We start from the raw sequence: 16,063 nt of genomic DNA on the forward strand, positions 1-16,063 counted from the left end.
AGAAAACTTTAAAATCCCAAGAAGTGGGTATGACGAAAATTAATGCAGGCAGAGGTAATGCTATCTCAATTTCATTATATCAGTTGACAATTCCAAAAAATATACTGCCAATTCCTAGGAGTTCAATATGAAAAAATCATCCAGAATATAAGTAAAAGTAAAGTTTCCCAAACCCAGAGAGATTTCTTCAAACTCCATGATTCCGTGAGAAAACAAACAGATATCATCGGTGCAGTCGAATTTTTTGAATAAAAGCAGGCATAATCCATTGAACCTCTTAAAGTTTATCTGTCAGCATCAAAATCACCGAAAAATTGCTACTAGTGTCTTCGGAATGGCCCTCCTACGTAAAGATTTTAAGATACCCCAAAATTCCAGCTCGAACTATCGAAAGCTTTCTCGAAATCAATAAAGTGTAGGTGGAATAAGACTTCATTCTCTGCACACAATAACCCTGATGGTGATAAGGTGGTTGACACAGGTGAATCTAGAGCGGACACCAACCTGCTCTCTGTCTAACTAGCTTTTAAGGTTTTCCTCGATACTTTCTGGGATTGCTTTGGCTACTTTCTTTTCGACGGCATGCAAGCACTTAGTTGGCTGCTACATTCGAGGTGGGTGGGGCATCTTAAACATCAACTCCCTCCCCACTAGTCTCGGATTCTTAATATGGAATCAAAGTGGGAGTGCAGGTAGCACTTCTACAGAAACTGCAAGGGACATCCTTCAGAGACTGTCAATCTTAGTTCCGCTTAATTTTGACAAGAGATTTAAATTTCAATTGGAAGAGCCATTTCATCCACAAAAAGTGAAATTTCACCCCATGTTATTCATGGCGCCACCTAGGAAGACATCATCATCAACGGCGCAACAATCGGTATCCTGTCTAAGCCTGCCTTAATAAGGAACTCCAGACATCACGGTTTTGCGCCGAGGTCCACCAATTCGATATCCCTAAAAGCTGTCTGGCGTCCTGTCCTACGCCATCGTTCCATCTCAGGCAGGGTCTGCCTCGTCTTCTTTGTCTACCATAGATGTTTCCTTTGTGGACTTTCCGGGCTGGATCATCCTCATTCATACGGATGTGACCCGCCCACCCCTACCTGTTGAGCCGGATTTTATCCACAACTAGACGGTCGTGGTATCGCTCATAGATTTCGTTGTTATGTAGGCTACGGCCAAAAATTCTTCGGAGGATTCTTCTCTCGAACGCGGCCAAGATTTCGCAATTTTCCTTGTAAGAAAACACGTCCCCGAGGAATACATAAGGACTGGCAAGATCATTATCTTGTTCAGTAAGCGCTTTGACACTAGGGTGTGACGTTTCAAGCGAAACACTTTTTGTAAGCTGAAATAGGTTCTGTTGGCAGTCAACAACCGTGCGCGAATTTCATCATCGTAGCTATTAGATGGGAGAAATTATCAACGGTCTCAAAGTTGTTGTCTCCTATCTTTATTCTCCCGTTTGGCCAGTGCGGTTTGATGTTGTTGGTTGATTGCTTTTTGGTAGTGACGTTGGCACCATGTACTTTGTCTTGCCTTCATTGATGTGCAGCCTAAGATCCCGCGCCACCTCCTCGATCTGGATGAAGGCATCGTTCTTCCCATGGCGTCGATATCGTCAGCATAGCCCTGTAGTTGGGTGAACTTAAATAAGATCGTACCCCTCGCATTTACCTCAGCATCACGAATCACTTTCTCGAGAGGAAGGTTAAAGAGGACACATCACATAGGTCATCCCCTTGTCGTAGACCGTTGTTGATGTCGAATGGTCTTGAGAATGATCCTCCTAATTTTATCTGGCCTCGCACATTGGTCAGGGTCAACCTAGCCAGTCTTATCAATTTCGTTGGGATATCGAATTCTCTCATGGCCGTGTACAGTTTTACCCTGGCTATGCTATCATAAGTGGCTTTAAAGTCGATGAAGAGATGGTGCAACTGATGTCCATATTCCAAAAGTTTTTTCATTGCTTGCCGCACCGAGAAAATATGATCTGTTGGTGATTTGCTGTAGTGAAGCGTCTTTGGTATGGGCCAATGATGTTCTGGGCCTATGGGGCTATCCGGCCTAGCAAGATAGCGGAGAATATATTATCGATGATTCTCAGCAACGTGATACCTCTATAATTACTGCACTGTGTGATATTTCCCTTTTAAGTATGAGACAGATAATGCCTCTTTGCCAGTCGTCAGGCATTGATTCGCTGTCCCATACATTAAGCACGAGTTGATGAACCACTTGGTGTAACTGGTCGCCTCCATATTTAACCAACCAATGATCTTTAAGCCGATGAATTGCACGGACTGTTTCTCCTATACTTGGTGGTGGCAGTATTTGTCCATCGTCTTCAGTTGGCGGGACCTCTAACTCGCCGATATTCTGGTTGTTCAGTAGCTCATCAAAGTACTCAACCCATCGCTCTAATATACCCATTCTGTTGGAAATCAGATTTCCCTCTTTGTCTCGGCAGGATGAGCATCGAGGTGCATCCTGCTGACTTGTTGGTAAAACTTGCGCGCCTGGTGCGGTTGCTCCCTGTGCTTTTCGAGTTTACACTTGTTGGTTCTGCCACGCTTCCTTTTCCCGTCTGTGAAGTCGCTTCTCCGCACGACGGAGTTCGTGATAAGTCTCTGCGCGTGCTCGCGTTCTTTGAAAATACAACATTAATCAGTATGTGGCAGCTTACGGTAGTTTACATTCTAATGATGAGCCGTTCTAACGTTTTTTTGCGGCTGGGGCCAAGTATCTTTTTGGCCGTATCAATGATAATGCCCTTCAGGTGGTTGTGAAGATAATTTGTTGATGCTTCATCTCCAGGATCTCTGCTGACTGCGGTTATTGCGCATCCATTTCCCTGTTATAGGTTTTGCGGAGGGCTGTGTTCTCACTGGCTTCAGTGTTCACTCTCCCCTGATTGTCAGAGGGGATTGTAGGTAGTGCCGTAATTCGAAGCAAATAGTGATCCGAGTCTATATTGCCCCCTATATGTTCTGACATTCATCAAGGCTGAAAGGTGGCAGCGTTCAATCAGCACGTGGTCAATTTGGTTGAAAGTGCTCCCGTCTGGAGAGGCCCACGTATGTTTGTGGAACGCCTTCTGCGCAAACCAGATACTTCCAACAACCATTCCGTGCGACACTGCTAACTGAGTAATCTGCAGTCCGTTATCATTGGTATCCCTGTGTAAGCTATGGGAGCCGCCTTACTGCCTGAATACGGGCTGCGTCCCTACTTGACTGTTAAAATCTCCAAGTAGGATCCTACTTGGACAGGCTTCGAGGGTCCGCTCAACTGCCTCGAAGAAGGTATCCCTCTCCGATTCTGCAGTCTCTTCTGTAGGGGCGTGAACCTTTATGAGGCTTATATTTCTAAATTTGCCTTGCAAACGCAGAGGCAGAGCCTTTCGTTTATATTTTCAAAGACGATAACAGCAGGTTACATTTCTTGGCTCACTAAGAAACCTACTCCGAGCACTTGGTTTACTGGATGGCCGCTATAATATATGGTGTCATGGCTCTTCTCCTGGAAACCGGTCCCTGTCCATCGCATTTCTGACAACGCTGTTACATCAGCCCTATATTGGGACAGGGTATCGGTTAGCTGCTCAGCAGTATTCGGTCTGTACAGGGAGCGCACGTTCCATGCGCAAATCGTCAACCTGTTGTCGTTACCGGGTTCGTCGTTGTAAAATCCATCCTGTCCGAGATTTATTTCGTGGCTTCGTAACATCAGTCTTCCGTGCAGGATTGTCAGCCCTGCCCAACCCCCAACTTGGAGGACTAGTTGGCACATTTTGTCCCGTTTTTGGGCGTGGGAGACTCGCCTTCATCCTTCTCCGTATGCAGCTTTTCCTTAAGAGAGAGCTCCCAGCGGTCACCACGTGGAGGTAGAGATAAGGTTTGGTAGTAGAGCTGTTGGTGTTGATTCAGCAGGCGTTTCCCAGGTTTTATGCTCTATCGTGGGTACCAATTCACGTTTCGCTCTGGGACCTATACTACGCTTTGACCGCTGTCGTAGAAGGAATATCGCTGTTTAATCTCCGGCAGCTTTCTAGAGAAAGGAACTATTGAAACCTAAAAACGTTTAGTGAGATCATTGTTGGTCAAGCGCTACACAACTGGGATATTGAATGCGTCCGGGTGAAGGGCCAATGATGGCGTCGGTAACAAGAATGTGGAAGTGACGATCGTAAAGGGGCTCTGCGGAATGCAAAGGCACTAACAATTGAGCATTTGAAAAAACGTTTAAACTTGAGCAGCTCCAAGATGTCTTGTATTTTCAGCGCTAGTGGTCAAAACATCCCCACTACTTTGATAACTATCAAAAACGACTACTTAATTGGGCTGCATGCATGAAATATCTCATGCAGCTGCTGAAGATGTTGTAGAGGATGCCCGTGACTTTGAAAACGAGAGAATGTTGTCCTAATTTATGCAGACGAATGACAGTTTCCTGAGGAAATCATTGAGCGTGCGTTGTGTCATTTGGGCTACATTTCGGAGTCCGAGCGGTATGCCCCGAAAGGTGTGGCGACTACAGTCATATATCTTGCGACCGGAATATGATAAAATGTTCACTGGAGATCGATGATTGTGAACACCGAGTGGTTGGTGTGTTAAAGATTTCTTCAACTTTTGGTAGCGGGAACGGTCGCTAGTGGTGCGTTTGGTTACCACGTTAAGAGGGTTGGCCTATTGACTTGACGATGATTGGATGACATCTCGTGACGTCAAACTCCTTCTTTACTGGGATAAGATGTTGACCTACAAAAGGACGTGAAAAGGCTCGCCTGAGAATCTGGCGATAAAATGCTCGTAGGGTGTGTCTGATTGAGTGAAGTTTGCTCAAAAAATATTATTTTGGTCATCGCTAATAAAAGACTCCCGAAGAGGTTGATGAAGCCCCAAGTCCAAATCGAATGTTGAGGGCCGAAGGCGGTGATAGACGTACCATTTGTTGCTTGCAACAGAGACTATGCTTTCGAGAGACTGGACGATGAGCCGCTTTGGGATGATTGAAAGGGCGAAATCCAAGTCCAGCAGTAAATGTTAGATCCGCCCGATACAGGGGGTTTTTCGAACGGTCGCAGCGGGTGGTGGTTTCCAAATACAATGCTACCGGCCTCAGTTTTCTAACCATCCAGTGGAGGTGGGTTGAGCCATGACCTCACTGAAGTCGGTGGTATCGCAAGACGGGCAGTTGCCAACTGTACAATGGCAAGACGCACGCATCGGCTAAAAGATGGTGTTGTCAATCTTGAGGCCCATCAATAAATATCAGGGATAGCAGCGAGCTCGTCCTGTATCTAATTGTTGATACGCACAAGCGTGGCGTAAGTGCTGCCGCAGCAGATCCAGCCATTTAACTTGCAAGACATCGTCATAACTATTGAACTGACAAGTGGTTGAATGTGATGCAGCTGCGATATGGTAAGGTTATATTTGGTGTCATCGTGTCGCTCGTGACCTTTTAAACTTGAAATTGTACCTCGGCTTAAATGACCAGAGTTTCGAACACAAACTTCAGAAAACTGGTAATATGCATTGACTAACCAGGTTGACCTCCGGGTCTGGCTGAAACTGCTTTAGTTGCAAAAGTTCTTAATGGTTGGACTGAGGCTGATGATAGGAGGTAGAACCTTCTGTTTCCACGGGAGTTGAGGGGGGAAAAGAGGCTCGGTTTTATTGCTTCTACTGCTGGATGGACGGTGATGGTGGTGGCGACCGCGCACTAGCCTCTGACTGTTGGTGTGTTTGAACCTTACGAAGTTTGATATTCCGTTGAGTAGCAATGTAAGACAGGAACACATGATGGCAGCTGGATGGGTCCCAGTTCTCGACACCCCGTCCCCCCTCCTCAAAATCGGTTCTGAGCAGCTATCAGTTAGTGACAGGACCATTAGATTCACCAATGAAAAGTAAATAGAATATGAAGCCAACTAAAACTTCCGCAGAAGAATATTTCGGAAAATAACAATTTTCACTGAATTATCTGTTTCGCCCCACTGCGAATATTTACTTTTGCGATATTGATATCTGCATAGAGGGGGGTTTGTGAGGGACTAATTTTTCTACCTGATGATACCATAAGTTGGTTTAAGGACTAAACTTAGAGGAGAAATATCTTATTCTATCTGGCTTCCTTTTTTCAAATTCGGCCTCTGTTTAGCTTCCCAGCCCATAGGCATTATAAAGGATTAGTAATTAAAAATTATCTGAATTCCTGATTTTCTCTTTTATCTAACGTTTATGCATACTTTAATCTTGTCAATTTTCTACTTTCTTTCCAGACGAGCCATCATGGGCAACACGGACGTGTCGAGTACAACACCCTGGACCCAGGCATTCCAGAACGACTACTGGGGCACACCACTTGCCGACTCCGGTTCGCATGGTTCCTATCGTCCACTGTGTGTCCTTAGCTTTAAAGTTAACTACATTTTCGGCGGATACACACCATGGGGATACCACTTAATTAACAATCTTATGCATTGTCTTGCAACCGGTCTGGTTGTGAAGTTAGCACGGCACCTGTTGTCCTCGGTGTGGGGTATTCTGGCCACAGGCGCTCTATTTGCAGCTCATCCAATACACACGGAGGCAGTAGCCGGAATTGTTGGAAGAGCGGATTTGGCTGCCTGTATCTTCTATCTGTTAACGTATCTAACGTTCATTAAGCATATTGCCTGGCGAGAGAGGAACGACAGTAGACAATGGTTGGGCTTAAGTCTGAGCATCGTACTTTCATTTTGTGCTGTCCTTTTTAAGGAAACTGCGGTTACAGCACTCGTTGTTTGTGCCATATTTGATATCGTAAGAGGATTATGCGGTTTCTCTGATAAGGTTTGTATTGAATTCCTTACAGCGGCTGAAAGTAGCTTTAGTGCTCTGCTCTTGTCGGGTGTTGCCAGTGACTTGCTTGCGAAAGAACTTGAGCATTCGACGAATTTCAAGAGGATATGTTAATTTCCTGAATGACGATAAGAGGAACACAATTGCGTATTACTTAAAATTCATATTCCTACCGACCTACGACCTATCTATCGGTATCACTTAGTATCTGTGAAAGTTCCCATCTATTCTGTCTTGCCCGCACAGCAAGTCTGGCAAGACTTTACCCCATCCTGTAACGAATATATTTGTGAACAAAGTAACAACAGAGCAACACAAACTTTTAATCCTCCTTATTGGATCCAATAGCAGTCTCAATACCTAAGCCTCTTTCCTTTTATCCTATTCTCGTTTTCTCTCTTCTTACAGAATCGATATCGGACGCTTGGCATCATTGGCGCGGCACTAATAACCATTGTTTATATACGTTTATCAGTACCTGGACCCCGGGAAGCCTTCTCCTTGGCCGATAATCCTGTGGCCAAATCGAATTCGTTATGGACACGATTCCTTACGTTTCTTTACTTACCCGTTTTCAACTTTAAGCTTCTCATCTATCCATCTGTCCTGAGCTTCGATTGGGGGATGGATGCTATTCCTCGCATAACTTCCATTTATGATTCAAGGAATTTTTTAACATTAGTTTTTTACGGTGGCATCTCGTGGACTTTATGGCGATGTGTGAAAGTGTTGCTATGGCATCGTGAGGAGTTTCCCAGAGCAGCGCAACAGAGAAAGTCCAGGACAAAACGAAAGCAAATAATTGCGGGCGTGACGCAGGACCATGTTATGTTGCCGGCATCATATAGTGTGGCAGCAGCATACAATGTCATATCGGGCCTGGGAGGGACGTCGTCATCTGCTTCGACTGTAGTGATTACTGCTCCGGTTCTTCCTGCAAAGAATGACTGCGTCTGCAGAATATGTAAACAAGAAGTGACAATAAGACACACAAGCACATGTCGAGCAATTAATAACAACAACGTGCCAGGACCGTACACGGACTGCGGTTGCCACCTTGAGAAATGGCGCTGGTCTCGCTCCAATTCTCCCGAACTTGTTCGACACCCCAATCACGCCAAATTTGCAACGTTCACCGCACGCGGGGAAATAGCAATTTCCAAGCTTGACCGATACATGAATGAGGTGCATTTAGGGGAGAACGAGCGGATACCCGTGGCAAATAGTTGTAATTATAGTGTAAATATAGGAGACAAGGGTTGCAGTAACCTTCTGAGTAATCTTCCAGCGAGGACCACAAATAGCGTTGTCCTTATTATGTCAATAGCTTTTCTTACGCTTCCATTTCTACCAGCAACGAATTTATTTTTTTACGTTGGTTTCGTTGTGGCCGAGCGCCTTCTCTACTTGCCCAGCGTGGGCTATTGCCTGTTAGTAGGATTTGGCATTGCAAAAATTATGGAGCCGCTTAGATGTAGTAGGAAACGGTTAGCAGCTGTGTTATGTATGAGCCTAATTTTAAGTATGTTAAGTGTGAAGACTTGGAGGAGAAATTACGACTGGCGGGATGAGGAAAGCTTGTTCCGGAGTGCAATTAATGTGAATCCACCAAAAGGTGAGTACTGAAATACTGTATATGTATTTGCTTGACACTGTAACATATTTGGACAGCAGAATTTATATTTATTCTTTCCCAGTTTGGCTATTGTCAGGATATCACATATTATGACCTTCTTTTCACTTTGACTTAAACACTAGTCAAGACCACCGACCATCTCATAACGAGTCTAATTATACAATTTTGTTTAAGAATCGAGGGATTCCTAAGTCCGCCATCCACCTATTGACGGACCGGACCAGTTGGAAAAGAACATGCGTGCATAGTTGTGGTCCACGGAATCCTCATCCCTGGGCAAGCACTCAAGTTGCCAAATTTATGACTTGAGGTTTCGGTATAAGGGAGCAAATACCACCTTGTAAACACTTCGGTCACGCTGCTCCCAGGGCAAGGGTGAGGCTGCATCTGATGAGTTGCATCTGCCCTGGACGAAACCGCATACATACAGTCTAATTATATTTTTTAAATTTTGACTCTTTGGTGGAGCATTCTTGTACACTTTAATGACTTAAACCATATGCCAAAGTGACTTCGCGAAAAATGAAAAACTCTCTCTAATTAAAAATGCCTCATAACAGGAAGCAGACACAGAGGGGTCAGTGTATCATTGGCTGGGCCTAAAATGTTAGAAGCGATTACGCTATCTAACGATACCTAAATGCCCACGACGAGAATGACATCCAATTTAGCTGACAATATTTCTGACAGCTGTCAACAAAAATAATTCAGAAAGTATTCCTTTCTATCTAGCCATCAGGTCTCTAAAATATTAGAATTGGGGACACTATTTTAGGCGCCTCACAAGCAATAAGGACTTTGTAACAAACGGTAAAATAAAAAGAAAGGTCTAGTAACAATACATATATCGTTTAATAAAAAAAAGTTAAAACCCTCTTCATCTTCTTCTTTTTCTTCAGCCTTTGTCCTGTTCACAAGCGGGGTCGGCTCGTCGAATCGGTTTCGCCATTTGGCTCTATGCCTGATCTGGGTGCAATCTCGAGGCTCTTAAATCCCCCATCCAGCGTATCAAGCCACCGTTGTTTAGGCCTGCCTTTTGGTCGTTTACCATCGACTTCGATGTTCAGACCAATCTTTGCAAGTGAATTCTCGTTAGCACGACTTGTGTGGCCATACCATCGAAGACGCCTCTCTCGCAACTTTTCCACGATCGGTGCAACCCCATAACGATCGCGGATATTCTCATTTCGGATGTGATCAAAACGTGTCACGCCACTAGTCCAACGTAACATCTTCATCTCCATTACCGCAAGACGCCATTCATTGTCGTTTATAGTCAGCCAACACTCAAAGCCATAGAGAGCGACAGGACGGGTCAGTTCTAAGCAGATTACTGCCGCTGACAGTGATTGTGCCTGTTTCATGGGGATCGGTCGTCAAAAATTCAGTTTTGTTTAGATTCAATCGGAGACCGTGTTGCATGAGGCGATCATTCCATTTTTGGACAAGTTGCTCGAGATTATTTTTGCTATTAGATGATAGGAAAACATCATCTGCATAAAGCAGTCTATAGGGTGCTGGACGTTGGATGTCCCGTGTGACACCGTATCACCACTTTTCTTTGTTCTTGTTATAGACAAGAACAAAGAAAAGTGATGAGAAGGCGCTTCCTTGATGAACACCAACCTCTGCGGTTTTGATATACCCGGCATACTTCGAACGTTACTTTTCGGATCGTGGTAGAGCAATTGAACCCAGCGAACGAGTTCTTCTGGCACTAAGTGTTGTCGAAGACCATACCAGATGAGCTCGTGTGGCACACGGTCAAACGCTTTCTCTAGATCCAGAAATGCAATGTAGAGAGGACGATGCTTATCACGGTGTTTCTCCATGAGTAACCGCGCAGCGTGTATTGCGTCAGTAGTTCCGCAGTTCTTGACAACTGCAAATTGTCAAGAATACGTTCAAAAATCTTCATGGTGTGGGAAAATGCCTGGATCGGACGGTAATTTGAACATTCTGCTGGACTGCTTTTCTTTTTCCATATTGGAACAGTGGTACTTTCTTGCCAGTCAGATGGTGTTCTACTTTTCTTAATACCCCGACTAAAGAATTCACTGAGCCACAGTGTTGGGTCCCAGCTCTTCGCTTTCCAGAGCTCAAATGCAATGTCGTCAGATCCTCCTCGACTTCAGTTGCGCTGACAGGTGGAACTGGTCCAAATATCGGCAATGATTGTGGAAGTGGAGGATAAGCAAATCTTTCTGTTGAAATCTGTTCGAAGTATTCTGGTCATGTATCCGTCACGGCTCGACGGTTGGTAAGCGAAGTACCGTTCTTGTCATTAACAGAAGTGTTCGATATCCATGCTATTAGCAGAGTATGCTGGCCCCAAGCCCAGGTAAAAGAGGAGGGTTCGAGGCAATGTATAATACTTTGTAATATCTTCAGTAAAACAAAAATAAAATAGTAATATCAGGGAAAGAGATAAGTAGAGTATAGTTGGAGTTACTCCATTATGCTAAATCCTACCTGAACTCTCTTCGTGACAGGTCCGGCGATAGGCCGACCGAGAAAATGCATACAATGTCGTTAGAAACAAGACGATCGGCCCACCTCAGTCGACACAGTAGAACGGGCCCCGATCCTGTCGAGAAATGGGCAAGGGCTCTTGACGCATGGACGGCGTCAGAACGTAAGCAAGTTAGTCCGAACAAAACGAACAAAACAAACACGTGTCTGCACGCTATATGTTGGCACCTTAACTGGAAAGACCGAAGAACTCGCAAGACCCCTTCGGAAAAGGCGCATTATTATTGGCGCTCAGCAAGAAAACCGATGGCCTGATGCCAAAAACCGCGACATTGAACGCGAACGCGGTGAAAATAGATGTACAGTTCTCTGTTTTGGTAGCATACACACTCAATATGGTGTCAGCATTGCCATCTCAGAGGGTTTCCGTGATACCATTAAAGAAGTCGAACGATTTGATGATCGGACGATGAAGCTCACCATTATATCAGTTGATCGCACTATTCATTCCTTCACCGCGTACGCACCACAGACAGGACGACCTGATGCCCAGAAAGACGCCTTCTGGCAACTTCTGGATGAAAAGGCTTGTCATGTGCCTGCTGACGACTATATCATCATTACTGGCGACCTTAGTGGTCATGTGGGTAAAAAGGCAAACCCCAGGGTGGTGGTGACGTGGGGAAAAGGGATTCGGAGCACGCAATGAAGGTGGCGAGCGTATAATCGATTTTGCGGACACCCATGACCTTGTACTTTAAACGAACGATTGTCTCATCTTGCTAGATTTTATACTGGGAACAGTAAAACGCAAATCGACTATATTCTTATAAGACGCCAACATTTTACCGCCGTAACTGACTGCAAAGACCATTCTACCTCAACATCGGCCGTTGATTGCCATCCTGCAAATTAAGCCACCGATAAAACAGCGTGAGAAACGCACTGGCGCGCCGCATATTAACTGATGGCGATTTCGTAAGAAGAAACCCATTATTCGATTACCAAGCATTACGAATGTGAGAGAATCGTGGAACCAAAAAAAGACACGATCCATAAAGCGGCCTCTACAACCCTGGGGGCCACCAAGCCTGATAAGCCGTACATCAGCCGAGATATTTGGCTTTGGAATGACTAACATCGATCACATCGCCAGCAGTAATACATTCAGACAATGTCTTTTGGATGTCCGAAAAAAGAGGCCCTGACATCGATCTCCAACGAAATCATTTTACCTCAAGACAGGTTGCCTTCATTTGCGTACTACTTCCTTACTACTCACAAGGTAGAGAATTTCAATCCCTGAGACCTACGATGTCTGCCTAGTCAGTCAATTAATACACTCATTGGTCTGCCATAAAAAGTGCCCTTTTCACTGACACTGACGTTGACTGAAGGGACGCTATAACATCTCGAAATTTGGATCAATGAGCTTGAAGAACTTAGGGCTCCTATAAGCGTTGCGAGTGGGGCATAGCGTTGACCTTTAGTCTTTCAGTAGATCACATGTCTTCCAATATTCTGGTCAAGAGCGTTAGTTGACTCCTCATTCACGATGAAGTGAAACTGAATGGTATAAAACCAAACGAAATTTCACCATTTGTGAATGTAATGGCTGGCAAGTGGTGTGGTATTCCAAAAGAGAACAATCTCGATCTCCCCGCGGAACTGTTCTTTACGACTGCTGCAACTTCTGCAGAGTTACTACTTCCACTCATTCGTAAATCCTGGGACGAGGGAAACAAAGGGATTGCCAAGATTCTGGATATGACGATCAGAGGCACATTTGCATGCAAAGAAAGTACCTAAAATGATCTTGCAAAGCAAAAAGTAGCCACTTTCGAGCCCCGGTCCTGACCAGATTAACACCCCTGAACTCATTTTGGGACAGTGTACAGATTTTGGATCCTCGTTTCTTCAACTGCTTTTGAAAAATCTTTCGACTGCCTGAACAGGGAGATAGGGCAGGTATTTCAGAGAATATAATACCTAATATTGGAGCCAGATATTATTCCACCGAATGCCATGTGTTGCATTGAGGAAAAATGTCAGAGAAATTTGAAATCAGAGTTCAGCTAGGCTGAATTCTGTCGCGGAAATTATTCCTTTTTGTTATCGGAGACGCTCTTTATACTGTCTATGCTGAGACTTGGGAGAGTTGTGGGCTCCGGACATCTTTTTTTAAACACTTCAATTAGGCTGACGATATTTGCTTGCTCTCTTATCAAATCATGGACCTTAGCCAAATTGCTATGAATTTGGGAAAGGAGTGAAGCAGAATGTGGTTGAAGACATCAACACTAATATCAAACCGCCTACAACACAATGTTCTCTGCGCGTTATCATATGGGGGCACTACATGGAAAATAATAGCCATTATTACTCGAAGGCTCTAACCCTCCGTTAACACATATTTACCCCATATTATCGATGCCCTCTGCCGATGTAATCTCGAACAAAGAGTGGAGCCACCGTGCGGACCAAGAACTTGTACCAAGTATCCCAGAGTGGTGACCTAGAAATGCATGGTGTAGTACAGTAGAGAAAGAGTGCAAGCTTTTCGAAATGACCTGGAGAGAACTGAAGCAGGTTCAGACTAACTTTAAAGGGTGGTACTCAGGTGTAATGCCCATGGGCACCCGATTTTTCGCCCCGGCAAATACTTCTACGTTCTGCGCAATGCTCTGCGGTGTGGCTTCTATATATACCGCGATTTCTAAAAGATTATTTGCAATTACCCTTTCTAACTTCTCATGTGAACCGTTTTCCAAGCTAACATTCTCCGAATGGAACTTAGCAGATCGGACCACCCGATCAATAATTATATTCTCTTCTGTCACTTCTGTGTCATTTTTAAAGATTTTATGTAAAAGAAAACCTTATTAAAATCGGTTTACTGTGTGTATGTCTATCTGTCTGTCACACGCATTTTTCTCGGAGACGGTTGTAGCAATGCACCAAGTTTAATAGAAAGGTGGGAGCTGTGAACGCTCACGCATACAGTGAGTTACAGCATTCTAGGTCAAATTTAAGAGGAGGTCCCCATACATGCAAAAGGGGTGTAAATTTCTTTTTTCAGTTATGTGCGGTATCAAATGAAAGGTGTCGGTTAGTACTTTCCGAAGCTGTGACATTTATTCAAAAGGCGGGGAGTGAAGGGGTTAAAAGTGATCATCTCTTAAAGGGGCCATTTTCAGAAAATTTTCAACCGAAAAATTTGAAAAAAATCATGCCTAGGCTCCGAAATACCCTCCATCCCCCTAATAATAGTATATTACTATAGTTTTCAGTAATTGGCTGCAGAACCCCCCTTAAGTTCATCCTAGCACCATGAAATTGCAGCAACGTAGGCTACGATGTAGAACATAATCCAACCAGGTTTGGTGGAAATCACACTATTACTAACAAACTTATGATAGGTCCAATTTGTCAATTCTTTGCGAATTCAAGACTGAGTGTCAATATCACTTGAAAGTGGATACCCTCACATATGATATGCATATATTACGTGCTACATACTAATGGGGCAAATGCACACTCAAATGTCTTTATAAAAGAAATACACGAAACCTTTCATACCTGAAGCGTCCAGCTTCCCGTTTCCCGACTTGTTCAATTTTTGAGTGGTCTTTTATTATTGCTACTTCCATTTCAGTTACTTTAAAATCCTTTAGACGACTCTGTTGTCCAAATAATATATTTTACACATAAAATCAATTAATGCTCCATATTTCTTCTCTTCCACAGCACTTGGTAATTTGGGAAGTGTCCTTAGCTCACAAGGCAGATATAACGAGGCCAAAGTTGCCCTATTAGAAGCTCTCAAATATCGGCCCAATATGGCTGATGTACATTTCAATTTGTAAGTATCAGCGCTGAAACCTTACGACGGACTTTTTTTAATTAATTGCTTATAGACGGTTTGACGAACGACATGATGCAATAACAACGCCACGAGCATCCTTTGCAACAGATACGTATTGATTGCCATAGTGATACCAATTGCCAGGGTGAAGGTATTCATTAAGGAGGATTAAGTGTGTGACATTTTCCAATTTCCAGTTGCCTTTGGGGTGTACGCTCGTAATCCGTACCCTTGTCATAATTCTGTAAACAAGCACTTTCCATATGGTGCCAGATGGATTCAGTGTTTTTGGGGCTGACAGTAAGGATTTCTTCATAATCACAGAACAGGAGATTTAAGTGGCATGATGGCTCGAGTGTTCAGTTGGTTTGGATTTTCTGTAGAACAAGTGCCGTTCCTAGTCAAGCTGGAAGCTTTTCAAAGAATGGACATTTACATTGCAGATGTTAAATATGTCAAAAAGCAGCTCAATGGATTTCAATGTGTTTTTATTATCATACTTTGAGGATACCTTCCAGCAGTATTGAATCTGAAAGCATTTCTTAATAAGCACGACACGCTTTCAGAAAAATTCATGCCAGATTTTCAACATCATCCGAAATCATTATCCTAAATATGAACTTAATCCTTCACAGAAGTACCCGACCCATTTCTTCCAGATTTAATGTGCAATATTAATGTATTCTGGCACCGTTTGAACCGTTTTTACCTTATTCGACAGATCCTGGCAAAAAAAAATCTTGTAATATGCATGAGAGACTAGATAACCATAAAACGGAAAAACCATGAAAAACAAGCTGCCGAATCCGAGAACGTGCACAATACAATTTGCCTCAAGTCATATCCAGGATAAATGATGGTTGGCAAACGGGACGGGTGGGTGGAAAGATTTTTCCACCTGACTGCATTTCTCTGTGTCCTTTTATCGTGTAAGTCCAATAAGAGATCGGCCAATGCAATACAAATTTGTGGACAAGGTCTGGAATATTTTCCATCGGTCTGGACAAGAGCTTTTAGTTAAATGATGGCGTTACTTCCGACATATCATACGGAAGGACTAAGGAGCTCCGAAAAATTATTCCATCGCTTCCTTTGTTCTGTTTCATTAGATATCCTGCCTAAAGAAAAAATTCCTCAAAACAAAATCTGAGCCAGGAAGTTTCGCCGTTATCTCCGCTTATCTTCTTCTCTACCAACAATAGCCCCACAGAAACATCCTTTCCACAAAACCCTTGA

At 43.8% G+C, this 16,063-nt stretch overlaps 1 protein-coding gene across 2 annotated transcripts in view; it reads left to right on the plus strand.

Moving 5' to 3' along the window:
• The window catches only part of LOC119646407 (protein O-mannosyl-transferase TMTC2), a 184,881-nt gene that overhangs the window by 145,967 nt on the left and 22,851 nt on the right, over window positions 1-16,063 (plus strand). The window contains exons 3-6 of one of the 2 annotated variants that reach the window (XM_038046852.1): window positions 6,293-6,845; window positions 7,263-8,082; window positions 8,143-8,469; window positions 14,710-14,824. In XM_038046852.1, coding sequence (XP_037902780.1) covers window positions 6,293-6,845; window positions 7,263-8,082; window positions 8,143-8,469; window positions 14,710-14,824 — 1,815 coding nt within the window. Of the gene's footprint in view, window positions 1-6,292; window positions 6,846-7,262; window positions 8,470-14,709; window positions 14,825-16,063 lie in introns of both variants that reach the window. The other variant, XM_038046851.1, reaches the window with a different exon arrangement.

The sequence above is a fragment of the Hermetia illucens genome, chromosome 1 (assembly GCF_905115235.1).
Source record: "Hermetia illucens chromosome 1, iHerIll2.2.curated.20191125, whole genome shotgun sequence".
Taxonomy (NCBI): domain Eukaryota; kingdom Metazoa; phylum Arthropoda; class Insecta; order Diptera; family Stratiomyidae; genus Hermetia; species Hermetia illucens.